Source organism: Trichosurus vulpecula, chromosome 3 (genome assembly GCF_011100635.1).
Source record: "Trichosurus vulpecula isolate mTriVul1 chromosome 3, mTriVul1.pri, whole genome shotgun sequence".
NCBI lineage: Eukaryota > Metazoa > Chordata > Mammalia > Diprotodontia > Phalangeridae > Trichosurus > Trichosurus vulpecula.
In genome coordinates, this window is record NC_050575.1 from 280,270,775 (window position 1) to 280,293,233 (window position 22,459).

The 22,459-nt window shown below is 35.2% G+C and overlaps 1 protein-coding gene across 1 annotated transcript in view; it reads left to right on the plus strand.

The window, feature by feature from the left end:
• Positions 1-22,459, plus strand: part of XRN2 (5'-3' exoribonuclease 2) — a 103,307-nt gene that overhangs the window by 79,154 nt on the left and 1,694 nt on the right. The window contains exons 27-29 of the mRNA XM_036750531.1: positions 2,702-2,826; positions 16,212-16,275; positions 21,160-21,295. Of these exons, the coding sequence (XP_036606426.1) occupies positions 2,702-2,826; positions 16,212-16,275; positions 21,160-21,295 (325 nt within the window). The remainder of the gene's footprint in view (positions 1-2,701; positions 2,827-16,211; positions 16,276-21,159; positions 21,296-22,459) is intronic.

The following is a 22,459-nucleotide window of genomic DNA, read 5'->3' on the forward strand; positions in this document are numbered from 1 at the left end:
GATAACAGTTCCTGTCTTCAAGGAGCTTACATTGGGCTTGGTAACATATATATGTAAATATGTACAAATTAAATACACAGGATAAGTTGGGAGCCCAGAGGAAGCAGTTGGGTAATCCCAAGAAAGGCCTCATGTACAAGGTGGCACTTCAGCAGAGATTTGAAAGAAACTAATTTTCCAGTAGGCAGAGGTAAGGAGAGAGAGCATTCCAGCCATGGGGATGGGGTTAAGGGGCAGCCTTTACAAAGGGAAAAGAGATGGAATGTCATGTAAGAATTAGCAAGAAAGCTTTAGAAAAGGAAATGAGTGTCCTGTGACAGTTAACAATGGGTAGGGGTGGGGTGGGGGGATGTCTCTCTTAGTTATTGCCGGCAGAATTCTTGCCAGAGTCCTCCCTAATAAGCTCATTCTTCACCTGGAAGATGGTCATCTATCTGAAAGCCAGTGTGACTTCAGAAAGGGCCAAGGAATAGTCAATATGGCATTTCCTGCCCAACAACTTCAGGAGAAATGCCAGGTGCCTAACAGAGGTCTGCAAACAATAATATTGTCAGTCATGAGGACTTGTGGAAGATCATGTAAAAATTTGGTTGCCCAGAGAAGTTCATTGGTATTATATACTAGTTCCATGATGGCATGTTTGCATGGGTTCTGAATCATGGATGGTCCTCTTGCACTTTCTCCAGCATCATCAATGGAGTGAAGCAGGGCTGGGTGCTTGCTCCCTTGCTTTTTAGCATGATGTTTTCAGCAGTGTTGTCAGACGCCTTCAATGAGGACAAACATAGCAGCCAGGTCAGCTGCTGAACGGATGGTAAATTATTCACCTTGAAAAGTCTACAAGCCAAGACTAAAGTGAAGGAAGAATTGGTGCATAACTTTGTTCACAGATGAGTGTGCACTCAGTGCAGCCTTTGAGGATGTGATGCAACAGAGTATGGGTCAGTTCTTTGCCACTTGTGCTAATTTTGAATTGGCCTGACAATTAACACCAAGAAACTAGAAGTTCTTTGCCACCCAGCACTGTACCATACATGGAACTCTCAGTTACAGCAAATGGAGAAGTTTTGAATGCTGGGGATGTGTTCTTTTACCTTGGGTAGTATACTTTCCAGGAAAATACACATAGATGATGAGATTGACTCACACATTAACAGAGCTAGCTCTGTTTCGGAGGCTCTGAAGGAAGGTGTGGGAGCAAAGAGGTATTAAGCTGCCTACCAAACTAAAGGTCTATAGCAGCACTTCTTAAACTTTGGGTCTCTGCTACATATGGGTTTGCAAAAAATTCGGCAACAGTAAAAGTTTTCTAAATGTGCAATGACCAGAAATTAATTAAAAATCTAATGTGTAATGAATCAGGTTTTTCTGGCAACACTTGCCCATGATGCATTGTGTAGTTTCACTGCTGCCTTGGTTCTTAACACACAGCATTCATATTTTGCTCTGCACATGCCATCATGCCATACAATGCCAACGAATGCTGCTGAAACACGAAAAGGAGTTATGTGTGAAAAATGTTTAAGAAGCCCTAGTCTGCAGAGCCATTGTGCTGACCTCATTTTTGCATACCTGTAAAATCTGGACAGTATATTAGTACCATGCTAGGAAACTAATAGGTAGGAAGATTCTGAAGATTACCTGGCAAGGTAAGGTACAAGACACCGAGGTCCTTTTTTGAGCTTAACTGCTAAGCATTCAAACTCTACTGCAGAGGACTGAACTTCAATGGGCTGGCCAAGTCATTCAAATGCCAAATGTAAGTTTGCCTAAAAGACTAGTTTACGGAGAGCTCACACAGGGCAAATGCTCACTCAGAGATCAGAAGAAGTATGCAGGGTCACTCTCAAGGTCTCTCTGAAGAACTTTGGAATCAGTTGTGAGACATGGGAGTCACTGGCACAGGACTGCCCAGCATGGTGTGCCTACAATAAAAAAATGGCATTGTGCTGTGTAAGCAAAGCAGAGTTGCATTAGCTCAAAAGAAACATGAGATGCACAAATTTAGAGACATCTCCACCCCAAATGTTCATATGGAGTATTTATGCCTGACCTTGGTCTGATCAGCCGCAGTTGGACACTCTGTCCTTTGACCCCAACATAGTTGATATCATTTTAGTCTTCTTTTCAGCATGAAGGACAACAACCAACCCTCAAAAAGGCCGTTTTGGCTGGATGATAAAATACATGAAGGGGAGTGGTATATTGTATAAGGCTAGAAAGCTAGGTTGGAGTAATTTCTTAAGAGCTTGTATTTGACCCTTGAGATAGATAGGGAGCTACTGGAGTTTATTGAGTAGGGGAGTGACATAATTAGATCTATACTTTAGTGTGATCACTCTGGCAACTGTGTGGAAAATGGATTGGAGAGGGGGAGGTACTTGAGGCAGGGAGACCAATTAGGAAGCTATTTTGATAGACAAGGAGAAAGGTGATGAGGGCTATTGTTGGTTGTGTGAGTTGGAGAAAAGGGGATGGATGTGAGAGACATTGTAGAAGAATAATCAATAAGACTCATAATCAGAACATAGGATCATAGACTTAGAATAGAAATGACCTTGGGGATCATCTTGGCCTCATTCCTCTCTTCTTATGGATGAGGAAACTAAAGTCTGTAGAGGTTAAGTGATTTGGACACAGTCACCGTTTATGTTTAAAAGAAAATTTTGCTAATTTCAAATTATTTTTTTGCTCGTTATAGTCACGTCATGCCAAGAGGTCCAGGAGGTGGACCTTACAGCAATGCTGCACCACCTGGAAATTACCAGGGAAATTTATACAGGCCAGTGGTAAGAGGACAAGCACAGATTCCAAAGCTTATGTCAAGTAAGTTATTACTTTTCTTCTACAATTTTATTTTTAAATGGAAGATTTTTCAAATTTTCTTTACAAAGATAATTTTACTTTAGTGGTGACAAATTGGTACCAACAAAATTTATTAATATTAGACATAAATTTTTAAGGGCCTATTCTGCAGCTACCATTCTTGGTATTTGTAGTCTTAATAATTTTAGCACTTACTATTATATATATAATAGTTACTGTTAATTAAGTTTATACTCAATTTGCTTTTCTTCTTGCTTTTAATATAAAAATCTGCTTTTGCATTTTTAGAGGTAGCACAAGGATGTTGTTTTAATTTTCTCCCTGTTATCAATAGAAAATAATATAGTTGGTACATGACATCTATTGGTAACCATAGTCCTACTAAATTTTTTTTGGTTCTGTTTTTCAATCACTTGTAGCTTTTTAATGCACTATATTGCTTTCATATGCAGAAATTGTTGGTGCTACTATAAAGAATTAAGAAGTTCATTTGTACTATTCTTTGGATTTCACATTGTGATATATTCATCAAAATGCCATTTTAAGAAATGTCATATACACTACAATAGAAATTTCTGTTTTTCCCCATTCCTGACAGCCTTACTGAACTTTGATCCCATGTGTTTTTCCTAGGCCTCTTAATATTCTTGTGTTCACTTTCATGGGTTCCCTGGTTTTTCACTGTTTCTAAAAATCCTTATGCTGGTTCACCAGTACTTCAGAAAAGCACTCCCAAGAGGCTGTGTGTGTGATGAATTTTAAATATTTTACGCTTGTTTTGCAACAGCAAAAATATGTGATGGGAAAGGAATCCCATTAAAAGGGGGTCCTCTTGGCCCTCTTATCAACCTTTTACAAATCTGAAGCTTGCTATTGGATTCTTCGAATATCTTGTGGTCTAGTAGTAAGGGCTCAATCACATACTGAAATTTTTTTTCTTGTAAAAATGTTTCTCTAAAAATGGTGTGGTGGATCTCAACATGGAAGAATCCTCAAACTTCAAAAGGTAACAGCGTATTTATAAAACTTGTTTAAGAATATTTTAGGCAGATGAAAATAATGGTGAGACTACCATGATGAATGGAGAAAAGTATTTAGAAAATACCTTTCATTTTGAAGAACTATACCATGTATATTCCTTTTTCAGGAAATAATTTTAAATTTAATTTGACTTAGTAGCACATGGCACAGCAGGAAGGAAAGTGTAAGGGCTTTTATTTAGGGCAATATTATGAGTTTGGATTTTAGGACCTGGACTAGGTCTAGTGACAGTTATTTTTCAAAACCTTAGAAAATAACAACTCCGAGTATTTCTGCTTTTTCACCTAATGACATATAGCAGGATAGAAATAAAGAAACCTATGATTCTTTGAGAGAGATAATACGAAATCACTCAGGAACCTATCTTACCACAGAGAGGACCCAGCATAATTCTGTGGATTATAAAAGTGGTAGGTCAAAACGTATGGTTGATTTGTTAATTTTTTTTTTTTAGCTATTTCTAACTTGTTTTCCAGAATGCGTGCTCATTTTATAGCTCCACCAACAGAGTATTAGCATGCTTGTCTTCCCAGGACTCCTTTAACATTAGTTATTTCAATCTTTTGAACTCTTTGCCAATTTTCTGAGGGGTGAGGCATTTCTCTTATTAAAGTATTAGTGATTTGGAGCAATCATTAATATAGTTGCTAATAGTTTCCTCATCTATAAAATGGGGGTAATAATAGCACCTATCTCACAGAGTTGTGAGGATCAAGTGAGATAAGTAAAATTCTTTGCAGACTATAAAGCACTATATAAATGCCACTTAACTACTTAAACATAACTACTTAAGTTAAACTACCTTTTCATTATGAAGAGGAAGAAGGAAATGGTATAAAGTGTAGAATGTTTGAAGGGAGATTTTTTTGTTTGTTTTTTAAGAACAGATGTGACCCATAGCCTTCTTCTAGGCAGATGAGAAGAGGGTAATGGAGAAGAAAAGATTGAAGATCTCTAGAAGAAGAAAGGAAGAAAGAAAGGCCCTTCATGCTAGAAAGAAAGAGTAGACTTTAGGGGATGATAGTGAAAATTCACTTCAATTTAACCTACATTTTTTGAGTACCAGCTGTGCCAGGAAGTATAAATAGAATACAATACAATACAAGTACAAGTACAAACAAGAACAAAACAGTCCCTTCCTTCAAGGTGCTTATGTTCCTTTGGGGAGAAAAAACAAATATGCAGGAAATTAAATACAAAACATACAAAGTAATTTCTGAGGCAGGGAACTAGCGAGGAGAATAGAATCAGAAAAGGATTCCTGTAAAGGATGGCACTTGAGCTAAGCTTTGAAAGACGCTCTGGTGGTGGGAAACAGAGTGAGTGTATTTCAGGCCTACCCTGGACAGAGGCAGAATATGGAATGTCAGTAGGGAGATCAGCAAGGAGGTTTGTTTACCTAGAATGTCCAGTAAGAGATGAGCCTATGTAGGAGGATTGGAGAGGGAGGCTAGAGCCAGACGATAAAAGGCTTTAAAAGTCAAACATGAGTTTATGTTTTAATCCTAGAAATGAGAGGGAGCTGCTGGAACTTCTTGAGCAGAGGAATAACGTACCCGTAGTTTCAGATGATTACCTTTGCAGTTGTGTTGAGTATAGATTAAAGAAGGAAGTGACTGAATGTAAGAAGATCAATTAAAAAGCTATTATTGTTCTATAGTGAGCTCCGAAACTAAAGCAGTAGCCATGTGAAGAATGAGCAGCAGACACGTAGTATCACCACAATTATGGAAAAGAAAAAGATTATTATCCCACCTTTTTTTTTCTATAATCTACTGACTTGCATATCACTATTCCGGCCTTCCTTAGTGATAGCCTTACGTAGTTCAATGTCACCTTGCAAAGTCACTTAAAATGAAGTTTTGAGGAGTAGAAAAGGAAAGTTGAGGGAGTTCCCATCTAATGGTTTCAGTCTTTTAAGTGGATTAATCTAGGTCTTCTGGCTGTAAGTGTGCGTAGTTGTGTGGTATTTGGGGTGCTGCTGAGATTTTGAGGGATAGGTTTAGAATATTGTGAACATTGATAAGTAGTCATTGCCAAATTAGGGTTGTGTAGAAAAAATTGAGAGGTGACATGAACAATTTATTTTTGCTTCTTAGTCATGGAACAGAATTTTTTCAAATGGATAGTCAGATGTACTCAGAATTAAAGATTAACCAAATAAGGTATAATAGGAGGTAAATGTGGCTAATGAACCATTAAAGTGACAGATGATGGGATCAAAAGTGGGTAGGGAAGCAAAGTCAGAATAGACTTACTGGGAAAATGTAAAGGTAAAGATCCTAATGAAGATCAAGAGCTGGTGTTTATGTGAGAGAGAGGAATACTTTGAGACAGATTGAAGGTCTGAGGAGGTAGAATTTTTAAGTTGAGTCTTTTAGAAATTAATTCGATTCTGTTAGATGACTAACATGTGGCTAAAGTGGGGGTGGAGATGGACTTTGTTATAGTTGAGAACATAAATGAATTAATGTGGTCAGGGGTGTATTGGCAGCCTGAATTTTGAAGTCTCAAAATTGGACAAGAAGGGTAGAGAAGGAGATTTAGAAACAGATGATAATAAGGTCATTAAATAAGCTAAGAGAGTGACTTGGAATCATATTATTGTAACAAAGATAGTGAAAGGTGGGTTTTTTTCTTTTTAAAAAGAAATTTGGGATGATGGCATGTAACAGGATAAAAAATTATATGAAGTGTGGAAAACAATGGGAATATAAATTAAAATGTGGGGATAGAGAAGTACATTGTGCAACAGGAGAATTAAAAAACTAATTAAAGTTGTGTGATGATTGCACCTGACTAGTAGCAACATGAATAGTTGTGTCTTAAATTGTACTGAAAATTTTTATTATTGGAATCAAAGGATTTTAGAGTTAGGCAAGACCTTAGAGGTCATTTTGTCATTTTCTTTATTTTAAAAATTGATTCATCTAAATTATATGCCTGAGGTACTGAGGACACCAAGGTACTGAGGACACCAAAAAGATTTTTTTTCATGCATAGCATCTCAAAAGTATTTTCTACTTTTTCATACTATAAGGGATATCTAATACAGACAGTTCTCACTTTTACATAAATTCACATTAAGCAAATTTGACTTTACGTAAAGAATTATGTAAGAAATCTGCATTCCCAAAACACCTGTTAACTTTACAGTACTATGCTCTCTTTCTACTCCTGCCCCTCACCTTCACACTCTGTGGTCTTCCCCTCCCTCACCCTTCCCTCCAAAAAAAATAAAAAAAAATGTTTAAAAACAACCAAGTGAAAGCAGAGGAATGGACACACAGAGAGGCCAGAGGCCACCACCCTGGATCAGGGCTCGGCTTGAGACCTCTGTTGCCAAGAGAGGAAATACTTGCCCTGCTCTGCCAAACTGTGTGTGTATCTACTCTCAGGTCTTGCATCTCGGTCTTCAGCCCCTGAGTGTTGTCCATCCTTTCCTGTTTGTGTCCATATCCAGCTCTCACATGTCTGTCCCCAGAGTATTTTTCCTCTCAGTTCTAGGCAGGTGCCCATATGACTGGCTCAGGACCCTGTGTGTTCCCCCTCCTGCTTTTGCTTCTCTGTCCCTGGCCCCCCCATGGGTCCTTGAATCTTGTGCCAGCCCCCTCCCTCCACAGGCTTATCACTCTTTCCCTCCCTCCCTCTCTACTTTTCCCCATATCTGCAGGCAAATTCTCATTACATAAAAATCACCTTATGTAGAGGTAAAGTAAGGTAAGGTAAAACAAGAACTGTCTACCTCCCTTGCAGTGTTTCAAAATAATTATGCTTTTGTTTATAAGGTTTTCCTAATGTCTTTTCTAATTTTCTCTTACTGTCATATAGATATACATTTTGAGAATGTTGTTGTTTTAGTCCTTCATTCTCAGAGAAGACCAATGACATCATGAGGGTGATATTTTGACTTGTGTTTGAATTGGATTTAAGTGAGACAGAGCTGTGCAAAGTTGTCAGCCTCTCTGCCTCCTCCAGAGTCATCAAAGTGCAGTGGCAAGACAAAAGTTTAGAAGATTGTCCATGACCCAGGGTGCAGTGGGTGACCTTGGTCTTTTAAAATTAGGTCTTTCCCAGGTCTTAGTTTGTCTGAGTGATGGAGGGCTAGGTAAGAATTGAGAAAAGGATGGCCGAATTTAGCATCATAAGCTATCAGTTTGGGAGGGGAAGACCTTTAGGGTTTCTAGCCAGAACAGAAAACAATGGCTATTTACTCATTCTAAGCCATTGAAAGCTAAACAATGAGTCACAGAGGCTTGGGGGTTACCATTGGTCATTCAGTGAGCCATGTATAAGGATATTGTACATACATACATGTGCACCTATACATATATAAAACTACTACATATTTCCCTTTAGCTAGCTTAAAACTTTTAATAATCATAACTTCAGAGTTTGAAAGTACCTTTAGAGGCCAGTAGTCCAAGCTTTTCCTGTACCTTGTTAATTTTGGGATAGTTTTAAGATTTAGGAAGTTTTTCCTCACATTTCACTAACCTAGCTTTTTTATGACTTCTCCTTCTCAACAGGTTATGTAGGGGTGCTGAAAAATAGCAAGTAAGCCAATATGAACAAATGCAAAGTCATGCATTTAGGGGGAAATGATTCCAACTAGGGGATGTTGAGCCCTGATTTAGGGAAGGAATTATAGGAGTCATCAATGTATGCTTTTCCTGCAAGGCAGCCCATTATGTTTGTACTATTGATGCAGTGATAAACAGAAAGCATTACCCTACTTCTGATTCAAACCTGTGGTTTTGGTACATCTGGTCACCAAATCTCAGGAACAACCTGGGTACCTGCACTGTCCGAATACAATTTAAACATTGGTACTTCAATCTGTAGACAAAGGCAGAGAAGGTATGTTATTTAAACTGTGGAACAAGTTAACTATCGACTTACTCAACAGATGCCAGAGCAAGAGAACTCTAGTGTTTTAGAAATATCATTTTAAAGTTAGAATCCAAAGTTGTCCCTGTGCAGATAACTTGTTGGAATTAAGTACAGTCTCCAATATTCATTGTGAATGGCATATTTGGTTTTTGCCATCTTCAGTATCTGATTTGTGACTTTAATTTTAAGTCAGTAAACTTGTCAATTAACTGCATTTGAAAAGTGATTTTTAATTAATGCAATTATTAAGCAAAATCTTTTCTTTGCTATACTGATTATGTATAAATTGAAAATACTGTAGGTTCAAGAACTGTTTAGATACATTAATTGCTGTTTATTTGGTAATAGTTATAAAGAAAACTAGAGGTATTTAGGGAGACCTCTAATTTTTAGAGATTAGCAAAGTAGTAATTGACATTTATTTGGCTCTTTAAGGGTTACAAAGTACTTTACATAAATTAATTTGAATGAGATATGTAAAATGCTTTACAATGCATAAAGCACTATATAAAATATTAACTCCTTTACTGTTATCTCATTGGAGCCTCCCTACAATCCCATGAGGTAGGTACTATAGGTATTATTATCCCTATTTTACAGATGAGCAGAGAGACTCAGAGGTTGTCCATGGTGATGCAACTAGTAAGTGTAAGAACTGGGATGTGAACTCAGGAGTCTCCTGACTTCAAGTCTAACACCCTCTCTCCTGTGCCACATTACGTCTTTTTATGAAAAGTAGCCGTATCATCCCACAAATCATTCTGTTGTTCCCCAGCCGAAGATAAAATACTGGGACACAGTGGACATTTAAGTCTAACACTTTGTTGCTTATGTATTTTACTGTGTAACATTGCATTGTTTGCAGTTAAATAAAGCCAGACGTGCTTAATTATAAGGAAAGGAACTTCAATGATTTGTGATTTCTCAGTATTAGATAACTTTCCTTAATTACAAGGACCTCAAAATAAATGTTACTATCTGAATCTTTTTTGTACATTCATATGGTTAATTCTTACCTTAACCATGGTGATAGGGACTGGACCTGGGCTGGTGATTTCATTTATGTAACGAAACTCCTTAATGAGTAAATTCCCTCTACCAGTAAAGGTATGCATCTTCTCTATAATTCAAAGGCTCAAGATTGCTATCAAGGGCAGAGGCAGGACTTACTGGTAAAATTGGTTTTTTGTTCCTATGTGATTTATTTTCCACTTATCCTAACTTAATTTTGCTAGTGTTAGATTAGTTAGTGTATATGACACTTCTATTTTTAAAAGCACAGTAACTCCTAACATTGACAAATTCTTTTTAAGTCTACTTTATTCTTTTAACACCCCATCTTCATTTCTTCCCATTCCCCACCACTCCCCAATTTGTAATTTACTCTTTGGGGTAAGTTGTGTTCATGTTTGTTGTGATCCAATAGCCATGCAATTTTAATGGCATCCTAGCTTTTGACATCATATAGAAAAAGCAGCTTCCTTTATAAATACAGTTAGTTTGAAAGTAATTACATATTTTAAATGTGGAAATTAGTGATGTGCTTTATGCAAAAAAGATAGTGTTTTACTGTTTACTCCAGTTCTTCTAGTTATATAGTTTAAACTGTAATAAGAACTTCTGTCAGCACTATAGATAATTCTTAAGAAATTTCAAATGTATACTGATTTATTAGTCTTTTTAAAATACCTTTAATATCATAGCTGTAGGGTTTTTTTTAATATGATCATATAAAATTGTGCTCAAGGAGGCCAGTTCGGTCAATCAAGCTGCCACCTCTTTTTCAAGTGCTGCTCTGGGTGTTTCTTACTTTTGTTCTCTGTTTTGACTTTGATGTGCCAATTTTCAGCTGATGAATAATTGTCCCTGTGCTGATAACTTGTTGGAGTCAAGTACAGTCTCTAGTATTCATTGTGAATGGCATATTTGGTTTTTGCAATCTCCAGTATCTGATTTGTGACTTTAATTTTAAGTCAGTAAACTTGTCAATTAACTGCATTTGAAAAGTGATTTTTGATTAATGCAATCAGTAAACATGAAATCTTTTCTTTGATTGCTACACTGATTAGGTAAATTGTCACTTGAGAAGCTATTGAAGAGGCCTTGGTGAATATAGCCTTATAGCGCTAGGAAATGCCTAACTTTTAAAAAACCAAAGGAAAATATTAACTGTCGTTTTTCCTCTCCGGTCTGAACCTTTCTGAAGTGCAATTCACTGTCTCACCATGTTTTTTTCTCCCTCTCAAATTGATCTTCTGTCAAAGCCATACAAATGAATGGTAATAAGTTTGTTTTAAATTCTACTTCATTACTCATAAGACTGGATATTTCTGCTTATGAATACTTAAGGACTGTATATGTTCCTCAGAGCTGCATAAAGAGATTTGATTAAAGGTAGCCATGTCATTTTCTTTTATCCTTTTTTTTTCTTTTGGATTAGAAAAAGATGCTTAATAATTCTGAGGCAGAATGTTTTAAGTACAACCTTTATATGTTTTCTGGTGAATTTGAAAAAGTTTTTGTGTTTGAAAATATTTATATTTGGTTTTAGCCCAAAGAAAAGGGCACGTTTAGGTTGGGGGATGGAGGACAGAAAGTAACACAACTTTTCTAACTGATCAAAACCTTATCAAGGCAAATTGTTTAGGTAGTCTAGAGCAAGGGTTATTAATCTGAACATTAAAAAAAGTTTTCATAATTGCATTTCAGTATAATTATTTTTCTTTTTAACCCTATGTATTTTATTTTCTTATGCATTTAAAAAAATTCTGAGAAGTTCATAGATTTTACAGATGGTGAAGGGTCCGTGACATCAAAAATGTTAAGAACCCTTGCTCCATTGGGTGGAGAAGGCTATACTTAATAAAACTTTACATTTAAAAACCTTCAATTAGACGTTTGAATAAATATACAATGTTTGGTGTTATTCTGCAATTTTATTATATTTGTAGGAGATGGCATTTTCTCCTGCCTTTTGTATCCTTTAAAAATTTTTACTTTAATTTCATACAGTATATTGTGGAAAGGTTTTCTTTACATTAAAATGTGCCTTTAAAAATTGACTAGATTCCAAATTCTATATCTTATGATTGCAAATTTTGAACAAGAAGGGACACTGATTTCTCTGAGTTCTCATCTACTTGTGTGACCACACTTCAGTCTCCTTTTCTGGATCTTCATTCAGGTTGTACCCACTAACCTTGGATTTTCCCAAGGTTCTCTCTTTGGTCCTCCTCTGTCTCTCTACTATTTTGCTTGGTGATCTCATTGGCTACCATGAATTCAGTTATCATTTATCTCTATATTGATGACTCCAAGATACACTTAACTAGTCATATCTTATTTCTTGATCTCTTTGAAGACTTTTTAGTCTCATTTCCCCAGTTGTCTTTTGGACATCTCAAACTAGCTGTTCCGTAGATATCTTAAAAGTAACATGTCCAAAACTGAACTCGTCTTTCCCTCTTAGGCTTCCTTTCTTCCTAAGTTCCTCTATTATCCTCCCATCATCTTCCCAGTCACCCTAGCTCACAACCTATGTCTCATGCTCATCTTCTCATCCATCCCCTATATTCAGTCAGTTGCCAAGTCCTGTTGATTTTGGTTTCATAACTTCTCTTGTATATATCCGTTTCTCTCCTGACATTTCCACTACCGTAGTACAGTTCTCGTCATCTCCTGCTAGAAATATAGAAATGATTTGCTGGTTGATTTCTTTGCCTCAAGTTTCTTCCCACTCCAGTCTTTTCTCTACTCAGCTGTCCAGTTGATATTCGTAAAGCACAGGTGTGACCATGTCCCCTCCCTGTTCAGTGCTTCCCTATCACCTCTATAATCAAATATAATATCCTCTGGTATTCAAAGCCCTTCATAGTCAAACCCCTTCCTACCTTTCTAATCTTCTTATACCTTACTACTCTCATCTACTCTGAAATCCAGTTTGCTACTAGCCTCCTTGCTGTTCTCATATACAACACTCTTGTCTCCTGATTTTGAGCATTTTCACTGGCTTTCCTCCATACCTGGAATGCCTTCTTCATCTTCACTTCCTGCCTTCTGGCTTTCTTCAAGTCTTAGCTAAAATTCACCTATGCACAAGAAGCTTTGCCCCGTCCATCTTAATGCCATTGCCATCCCTCCATGATTATCTCTGTTTTCTCCCATATATATCTTACCTGTATATAGTCATTTGCATGTTGTCTCCCATTAGATTGTGAGATCCCTGAGAGCAAGGACCTCCTGCTCCCCTCCCTTCTCCTCTCTTTTTGTCCCCAGTGTTTAGAACAGTGCTTGGCACACAAGTAATATTAGTCCAAACTCCTCCATCCCCCTTCTCATCTTTACAAATGACAAAATTGAGACTGAAAGAAAGGTTACATAACTTCCCCAAGTCATACGGTTAGTGATTATCTCAGGTGAGATTTGAACATAAATTATCTCCAAGTCTAACATTCAGTTCCCTGGGCCACTATGCCTCTCACTGGAAGCTTTTACAAATACCCCAGAAATAAACATTTTATTTATTTATTTTTTTTGTCATACACATACAAAAAGACTACATGAATCACAGAATTCTTTTTTTTTTTTTTTTGGCAGGGCAGTTGGGGTTAAGTGACTTGCCCAAGGTCACACAGCTAGTACATGTGTCAAGTGTCTGAGGCCGGATTTGAACTCAGGTCCTCCAGACTCCAGGGCTGGTGCTCTACTCACTGCGCCACCTAGCTGCCCCAGAATCACAGAATTCTTAAATGTAAATGGGAATGTTGCCAGGGTGACAACAGGAGTTCAGTGACTTCTGTAGAAGAGACACTAATAATGTGGGTCAAAATGGCATCAAGCTATGTTTCTTTTTGTCTTTTGTCAATATTTGTATTATGTATATTTGCACTCCAAAATAAGCAGTTCTTCTAGGAACAGTGAATCGTTCCTTACTATCATCTTTGTTTATAAGAATACTTAATAAAATGCATTTCTGTGTAAATAATCTTTTGGTATTTACAATATTTACATAGAGCAGGGATTCTTAACCTAAGGTCCCTGAATTTGTTATTATTCTTTAATAGAATTTCAATATAATTTTTTTTTCCAATACTATGCATTTCAAAATATTAGGAGAAGGGGTCTGCCATAGACTTCAAAAGACTGCCAGAGGGGTGGGGTCCATGACACAAAAACCATTAAGAAATCCTGACATAGAAGAAGCAAAACTAATAAACATTTCTGTCATGAGATGAATATATGTTGGAAAGTTTTCATTTCCTTAGCATCTTGCAGAAGGGTACTGCATAAATTTAAAATATTTTAATTTGTTCTGTATCAATTTAATGAATTTACTGACAGATTTTTAATAAGACTCTTTTCTTAAGTTAGGTACTTTAGAGTACAAAAAAAGTGTAATGACCTCCCTTTTCAATCTCAGCTTTTTAAGGAAAATTCTCATGGTAACATATTCCATCACTAAAGTCCATTCACCTGGTCTAGGTACCTATCACAGCTTTAGCTTTATACTTAATACCAGAGATGTTATTATGAACAGAGTTATGACTTGACAGATTGGCCCAGGTGTTTATTCAGTGAAGACTTTTGGCCAGACTAGAACATGCATTGCAGATCCATTGGTAGAACATTAAATATAATATATTTTCTTGAGATAAATATGCCTATTTAGGTTTTCAATAGGGAGAAACCATGTTGGTCAAATGGTGGCTATTTTTTAAAAAGCTTTAAAAATTGTGCATCATTTAATCACCATTTTCTACTGATGCTGCCTGTGAAATTTTAGAGATTCAAAAATGTAAGCTTAGAGATTGTGGAGATATACACACACACACACACACACACATTCATTCTTATTTCCTGTCATATATGTGGTGACTAACTTTCTAGATTTCTACTCAAATTTTGGGTATCACTGCTTATTTGTGCAGATTGGAAAACATCACAAATAAAAGTGTTCTAATACATACAATACACTGACTATTCTTCATTATTCTCTTCTGGTAAGAAATTCCCTTTATTTGAGAACTAATGTTCTACTTTTGGTCACTAAATGAATGCCATATTTAATTCAGGTTAGAGGGGGTAATCTCTCCTATTAACTATTCAAGTTCCAATTTGGATTTAATTTTTAAATAATACAAATGACAAAGGACAGGAATCCAAAATCTGATTTGTTTCAGTAATAGAAACATCTAGTGATTGCATTAAATTTTGCTCTACTTCACTTGGTACAGGAAAGGAGAAAAAGTCATTGTCTTTCTGTTCCAAATCTAACACATGAAAACTTCAGATTTGGCTTTGCTCAAGTCTGGTCCACGATGTATATTTTGTCCACATTTAGAAAGCCCTTTACAATCTGGCATGCTTAGGTTGTGTTTTGATTGGAAAGAAGCCCAAGGTAGAAGTAGCAGAACTGCTGAAGATGAAAATTAATGTGAGCTGGGAGAATACTTTGAAAGCAAAAGCACCTGCCTTGTGCTGTCACTCTCCTTTGTCTCATGTTGTCTTTTTTCATTTTCCATTACTTTCTAGAACACTATATCAAAAAAGGATGAGATATCCCTTGGCTTTTTTTTTAAGGGATAAAGATTTCTAGTTTTCTTAATATCTATATTGCATATGTGGTTTGAGAAAGAGAAAATATTAAGTTGTAGCTTCTGTTTTCCTTAAAATGTGAGCCTGAATACATTATGTTAAGCCTTGTTGTCAGTTGCATATTGCCAGTTTTAGCAGGGTGTTAACTATCAACACAATGCTCTCATTAGACAACTTCTGGAACCAGCTGTTTTAATTAGGTCACACTTAAATGCCATTGAAGATCATCAAAGATGTCACTGAAACTGAAGCTTTTGATTGATACACAATTTGCTGAGTGCTGTGAACTGACCAGGGAGCTATTGATTAGTTGTTTCTTTCATCCTGTTTACTGGTCAATTTGTTTAGAAGAACAGCAGTCATTTAATTGTGTCTTGTTCAAGCAATGTTGTTGCTACTACATCTCTGTATTAGCATTGGGGTTTGACTACAAGAGAACAATAGAAAAGTGGGTGGTCTTTATAATTTCTTCGCTTTTTACTGCCATGTGTTTAAGAGAGATTTTATGGTCTTAATGCAATGATATCTAGGTAAATCAGCTTTCTTTTCACTTTCACATGCCTAAGGGAGGATTTCAGATTACTAAACTTTTTTTTCTCCACTTATTTTGCATATTAACAGAAATAACTAGCCTTGACCAAAACAGGAGGCTTAAATAATTTTATTTTGCCCGTTACATTAAATGCAAATGTAAAGAGTAACTTTTTACAATTCTTGAAGTATTTATTTGGATTTTATCAGTGCCTGCTATATCCTAGGGTTTTTTCCCTATCATTTGAAAGTATACATTTTAGCAATGACTTGTGTTTGTGTTCCCTTTTTAAATCTTCATTTTAAATTTTCCATCCATTTTATAGATATGAGACCACATGATTCATGGAGAGGCCCTACTCCCCTTTTCCATCAACCAAGATTTGACAGGTAATATTAATATAAAAAGATTTTATGTCCAATTTGGGGGAGAAGCTAGAAACTTAAGATTCTTGTGGTTTGAAATGTATTTTAAAATATGTAGGATCTACTTCTTTGGATTTATAATTTAGGAAAGTGTGGTTCAAGTCTTTTGAAAAGAAAACACTTTGCTTCAGAAATTCAAATTTTATGTAACTGTTAATGCTTTCTTACTTTCTTTTTATTTTATTGAAGCTGTTGAGGTACCATGAAATTCAACACAGAGAGCTTAAAACTGCATTAGATTTTGGACAGGCTAAACAAATTTCTTTTTTGGAGGGTTGTGGAACTTAATGAGGCATAACTAATGGTGTTCCACTTTTATCATTTCTGTGCTGGTAGCACAGCATTAGCACAGACCAACCATTGATTCTTGCTACAAACCTCTTGAAGTCCTAATCAGCTTCTTTGGTACAACTTTTTCAGGGCTGACAAGCCTATTGTAGGGCAGTGTCACTGTAGGTCAGTAGTTATTAGTTGCTACTGAAAACAGTTTCTTTAACTACTTAAGACTGAACTGAATTAAATGCAGAAGGGACTCAGAAGAGGATTATGGAATCTGCAGTCTAATAAGTACCATGGAATAGAAAGAATGTGACATGGTTTAGTAATAAGGGATGTTTTACATGTGTTCCTTCATTGATAAGTTGTATGCCCTTAAGTCAGACTACAAATGACAAGCTATGAATGTTATGAATAATTATATTAATATCTACAGAATACCTTGAAAAGTACTGCTTGAAAATGAATAGTTTATGTTTTGCTTGGCAGCACCGATAAAGGCTAAGAAATGTCCTGTACAGGCTTGTGGAAAGATCTTTTTTTCTGACCACATGATACGGTCTTTATAATTCTGAATTCTAGTATTTTATTTCATTAAATAACTTACATTTCAACATTTGATTTAGAAATATAAACTATTGTCTCATTTGATCAAAACTTGACCAGGAATTTCCTCAGAAGTACCATGATTTTGTAATTTCCATGACCAACTTTAGAAAAGTGACAGGATTTCTAAAAAATTATTTTTATTAATGTCCATGATTGATAATCTTACAAGTGCCAACGTCAGTTACACAATTCACTCCATGTTTAAAATTGAGTATTTGTTCTGCCTCTTTTGTGTAATAGCACTTTTGTTTCTAAATGTACCAGTTCCACATTTTCTTGCCATCTCATTTGTTCTATCAATATCCCCATTTAGAACCACCAAATAATTTACATTTTAAGTATGGTGAATGACATGCGTAGCACTAAAATATTGTGTAAAAGTTTTGTGAACCCATTAAGGTTGATTTGGACCTGATGTTTCCTTTCCACTGTTGCCTTTCTAGATGATCTACCCCTCAAAAATACTTTTTTCTCCTCTTTTCTCCTTACGGTTCTGTCTTTACCATGAAACTGTTCTTTTAGCTCACGTTTATTAAGCACCTACTTTATCTATGACTATTATACTTTAGTTGCAGTTACAAAGGAAGTAAATAGGCAGTTCCTGGCTTTGAGTAACTATTCTATTCATTGGATAAACTATATTCTTTCCCTTACTCAAATAATCTCATCAGAATTTAATTTCTTCCTGGAAAGCTTTTGCAGATTCCCAGTTTTGCCATTTTAATTCTCCACCTTTTTTCTCTTTTATTCTTATCTTTTCTTTAGATCTAGTAAACAGTAATATGCTTTTTAAAAGTGAACTTGGTTTTCTAACCTAAAAAAATAATTTGTGAGGGTAATAGAATTCTGTTACTCTAGAAACTCCCTCTTCCTATGAAAATTGACTGCAGAATTAGCAAAAAATGGTGACATTTTTGAAAGTAGAAGTTGAAATTTGCTACTCTTAAATAGTTTAAGCTGTATCCTTGAGTAACCTAGAATTATCTCAATTTTATTTTTAAAAAAATTTTAAAGTTGTTGGACAAACAAAAGTTAGAGAGTGTATGTGTATGTATGTGTGTGGTTTGATGTAGGCATCATTGAATTACTGTGGTTTGCAAGTAAATGTATTAGGTTGGGAAGCCTCTAGAAAAGAAATACGTGCACATCAAACTGTACTTTCTTTGTACCTGTTCCTAATTTAGTTCCTTGTTTTGATATTGCATTTTATTCCACATTTTTAAAATGTGATTTTTCTAAAATCCAGTGTTAATCCTAAGCCAAAGATTTTAATTGCTTTAAGAATCTGAAAATCTAATGCTAAGATTCCCATGGCAACTTGAACTCTGCCCTATTCTGTGTTTACTTGCAAATGGAGGCTTTCATTACTCAATTGCATGCAACTGGGCAAATATTACAGTAGAATTGAGCCTTTACTATAAATTCTCCTTCATTGTTTTTTTCTACTTCCGTTTGTAGGTTTCATTTCTGATATGACAAAAGGTTCACTTCTGATTAATACACATAAAGAGATCATTAAGTTTTCCATAAACCTAAACTTCCTGAGAATCTAAGTAGAAAAAGCAAAATGAAAACATGAACTCTGAACTACAGTTTCTGTTTTGCTTTCCTGTGTGTTAAAGTAGTTTCGAAAAAGAAGACTTAATTTGTGACAAAATGCTTTCTAAAGACCCCTGACTTAAGAAATATAAATACTAAAACTATCCATATCAGAAGTATATACTTTACATTGCTAGCTATTGGTGATGAATAATTTAGATGCTGGGAATAAGATAGATTTTTGTTGTTAAATTCTTATGTAAGTAGCCAGAATATTAGATTTAAAAATATTAACTTAGACTAATTTCAAAATCTGCCTTATCTGAAATCCTTAAGCTCATTTACTTTACAAGAAAACATTCTTCATAAGTATCAAGACTCCTTCTGGAGTAATGTTTACAAATGAATAGTACGATATCAATAATCATTTATACAAAGTAAATCCCTGAGTGACAGTGAAAGATCACCATATAGCATTCCTAGCCATACTATTAGGTTAAGGATTTGTCATCTCCATATGTAAAAATCCCACAAAATCATGTTAATCAAAGATAAAATGAGTTTTTAAAAAAAAAAAAAAAAAACTAAAATTTTGAGTTCAAAATAAAAACCAGAATTCAGCCATCAAGTTTTCTTGGAACTTAAATGAATGCTGTCATAATGAAATTAATAATAAAAAAATCTATAGCTGACACATTTTTCAAAACTGAATTGTCTTATTAGGTGAGCCTTTCCCAGGAAATACATCTTACACATCCTTCATCTTGTTACACAGTAGTGATCTTGTGCTTTTTTTTATGCAGCGCTATTTATATGTTTATTAAAATAAGAACAGATAATAACTAATTGTTGCATTGTGTTTATTTGAAAAAAAATTGAACTAGAAAATATCTAAACTAGAAAGCAGCTTTGAGTGTTTTTTCTGCATCTTGGGATCCAGAGCTTCTTGTTTTTAATTGCTTTATTTTTAGAACAATTATAACAATACATTCGTTAATTAAGTTATGGTTAAAACTACTAGCTAAAAATAACCTTAGCTATTCCACAAAGTTCTCCAGAAAGCAGTCCTTGTTTTGCAGGCATCATATAAGAATCATTATCCTTGGTATTTAAAAAAACAAAACTCCTCGAAGTAAAAAAGTGAAGGGTTTGGACAGGAGAGGGAAGCTGAATTCAGACTTGAGTACGTAGTTGTCAAAAGAGTATTTTAACCCAGCAGACTCAAACTCTAGCTTCTTCAAAACATGGAAAGTGAAATTGAAGCATTCATCTGTTTATAGTTAAAATGAGATATATTTATCTGGCCAGAAGCTATCTGTGTGTATTGCATTATACTTAATACTTGGACCCTGAAAATGCTCCATTAAGAATTGAATTGTAGCTTTGACCCCAATTCCTGTGTAGCAGGTACAATACAGGCAGTGCTTTATATTAATAAGGTATGCTTTCTTAAAAATACCTGCTTTTTACTTTGATCCCTCGGAGTAAATGTTCTATAAAAAATGAAATTTTAAGTGAGAGAAAAATATCCAAAGGATCAGGGAGGAAGTTATACATTAAATGTTGCTTGCCTTTAGAGGCTATATCATTGCTATATCATTTTTCATGAAAATTTTTAATTAAGCCATGATTTGGTACATTATACCTGTTGCTTTATATCCATAAAGTTAAAATAGACACTTGAAGGCAATTAAAACATTTCTTTTTGCTAGTAATCTAGGGTGACAAACTGGGTTATAATAGATGTTGAATTTGTGTTCCCATATAAACTGTACACCAAATGTCAGTCAGTCCATGCCAATTAGTGCTTATGTTGCTAGGTCACCATGGTCAATTGAAAGCTGCATCAATAGAACTTGAAAAGGTTTCTTCCCGATCAGACCTTCTGACATATTGAGCAGAATAATGGATGGGAAAAAACAGCCAAGGCCCCTACCCTAGATTCAAAATACTCAGCAGTAAGAATTCATTTGCAACCTGCAATTAACTAGAAAGAATGGACTCCAAGAAAGAGTCTGGACATTTTAGAAAATAAAGCCTCATTCTCCTGTATTTCACATGTTTATTCTTTGCATAGTGTCTTAGACATAGCTAATTTGATCTTTCGATCTAAATCTATATTTCAGGTTTCTGAAAACTGATTTACAAAAAAATTCATTGAAAAACCTTTTAGAAAAGTCAGACTTTTTAATTTACTCAATTGAGTTTAACTGAGATTTTGTTTTATTTTAATACTACTTACTGAAATGTCAGGCTGAAGTGGATGTAATGAATAAATGTTCCTGTTTATGATAATGGAAAGTTGTTCCTGACATTTTTGTGCCATAAATATGAAATAAATTGAGTTACCTGAAAAAAATCTGGAGTTTATATAAGATTTTGCACTTAGGATTATTTTCTCTTCTCCCACCCCCACCCCAAAAGAGCTGCAGCTGAACCTCTACTGCCTTGGAACCGTATGCTACAATCCCAAAATGCAGCATTTCAGCAAAATCAATATCAACTACTAGGAGGCCCAGGCGGTTATCCACCAAGACGTGATGATCGTGGAGGGAGACAGGTAACTTACAATGGAATATTCTCTGCTAGACTTCTTACGAAGCTTGAAACTAGGTTACATGGTAAAATCTGTAATGCTTACTTTATGCTTTAAACGTACTTTAGAGATGGAGATTATAAATGTTAACTCAATACCACTCAACTGAACTTGGGTGAAGATTATATACTATTATTGACAGTATAATATTAGTATCTGTATAATTAAAGGGTTGTCCAGTTACCAGCACACTTGAGAAACTATATAAACTCCAAATGAGGGTCCATTAAATTAATTTTTAGAAATTAGTGGCAACACTGAGAATCAAACACTGAAATCTGTCAGTCCATTGAAGTGACACTTTTTTCAATTCAAAAAGAAAATGGGAGTTTTTTAATGTGCTATATACTTTTTTAACTAAAATAATTCTGTTTCTGAAACATTAGACGTTCTTTTTCACGAATCAAATTGACATCCTGGCTAACATTTATATATTCTTTACGTTGAAATGATTGCCAGGGACGAGAATCAGAATGTTTCAATTCATGTGGCATGATAAGAGTTTGGGATATATAATGATATGAAATATTTAAGTAGCTTACCTGGTATAGCCCACAGGCCTATTTTAAATACTTTTAAATGTTAAACCGACATTTTTCAAGCCTAAGTTTGCTGCCACATATCCTTTTATTGCCTACCATTTTTTTTTGTCTCCAAGTAACTAAATGTTCTTGTTTTTTCCTCGGTGTTAAAACATTAATAAATATTTCCCTTTGTTAAGCTCATAGAACATGTGTCATAATTCCTCATAATTAGAATGATTAATTAGTAGAATGATCCTGGTTAAATAGTTGTACCAATTTAAAGGATTTATTACCTTGACCTATTAAAAATCAGTTTATAGACTTTGTCATTGAATACTATCATCCTAGGGTCCTATTAATGATATACTAATGGATACTATTATACGTAAAGACGAGACCTGTGTATTCTAGAATCATGACATTCTTACAACCAGAAGAAACTTTAAGGATCTTTTAGTCTAACTCCCATATTTTCTAGAGGAGAAACCAAAAGGCTTAGAAAACTTAAATGACCCAGCCAGAGGCTTAACATTGCCAAGTCTGGAACTAGAACCCAGGTGTCTTAGTTCATAGTTCAATGGTGGTCTTTCTGCTAGATCCTAAA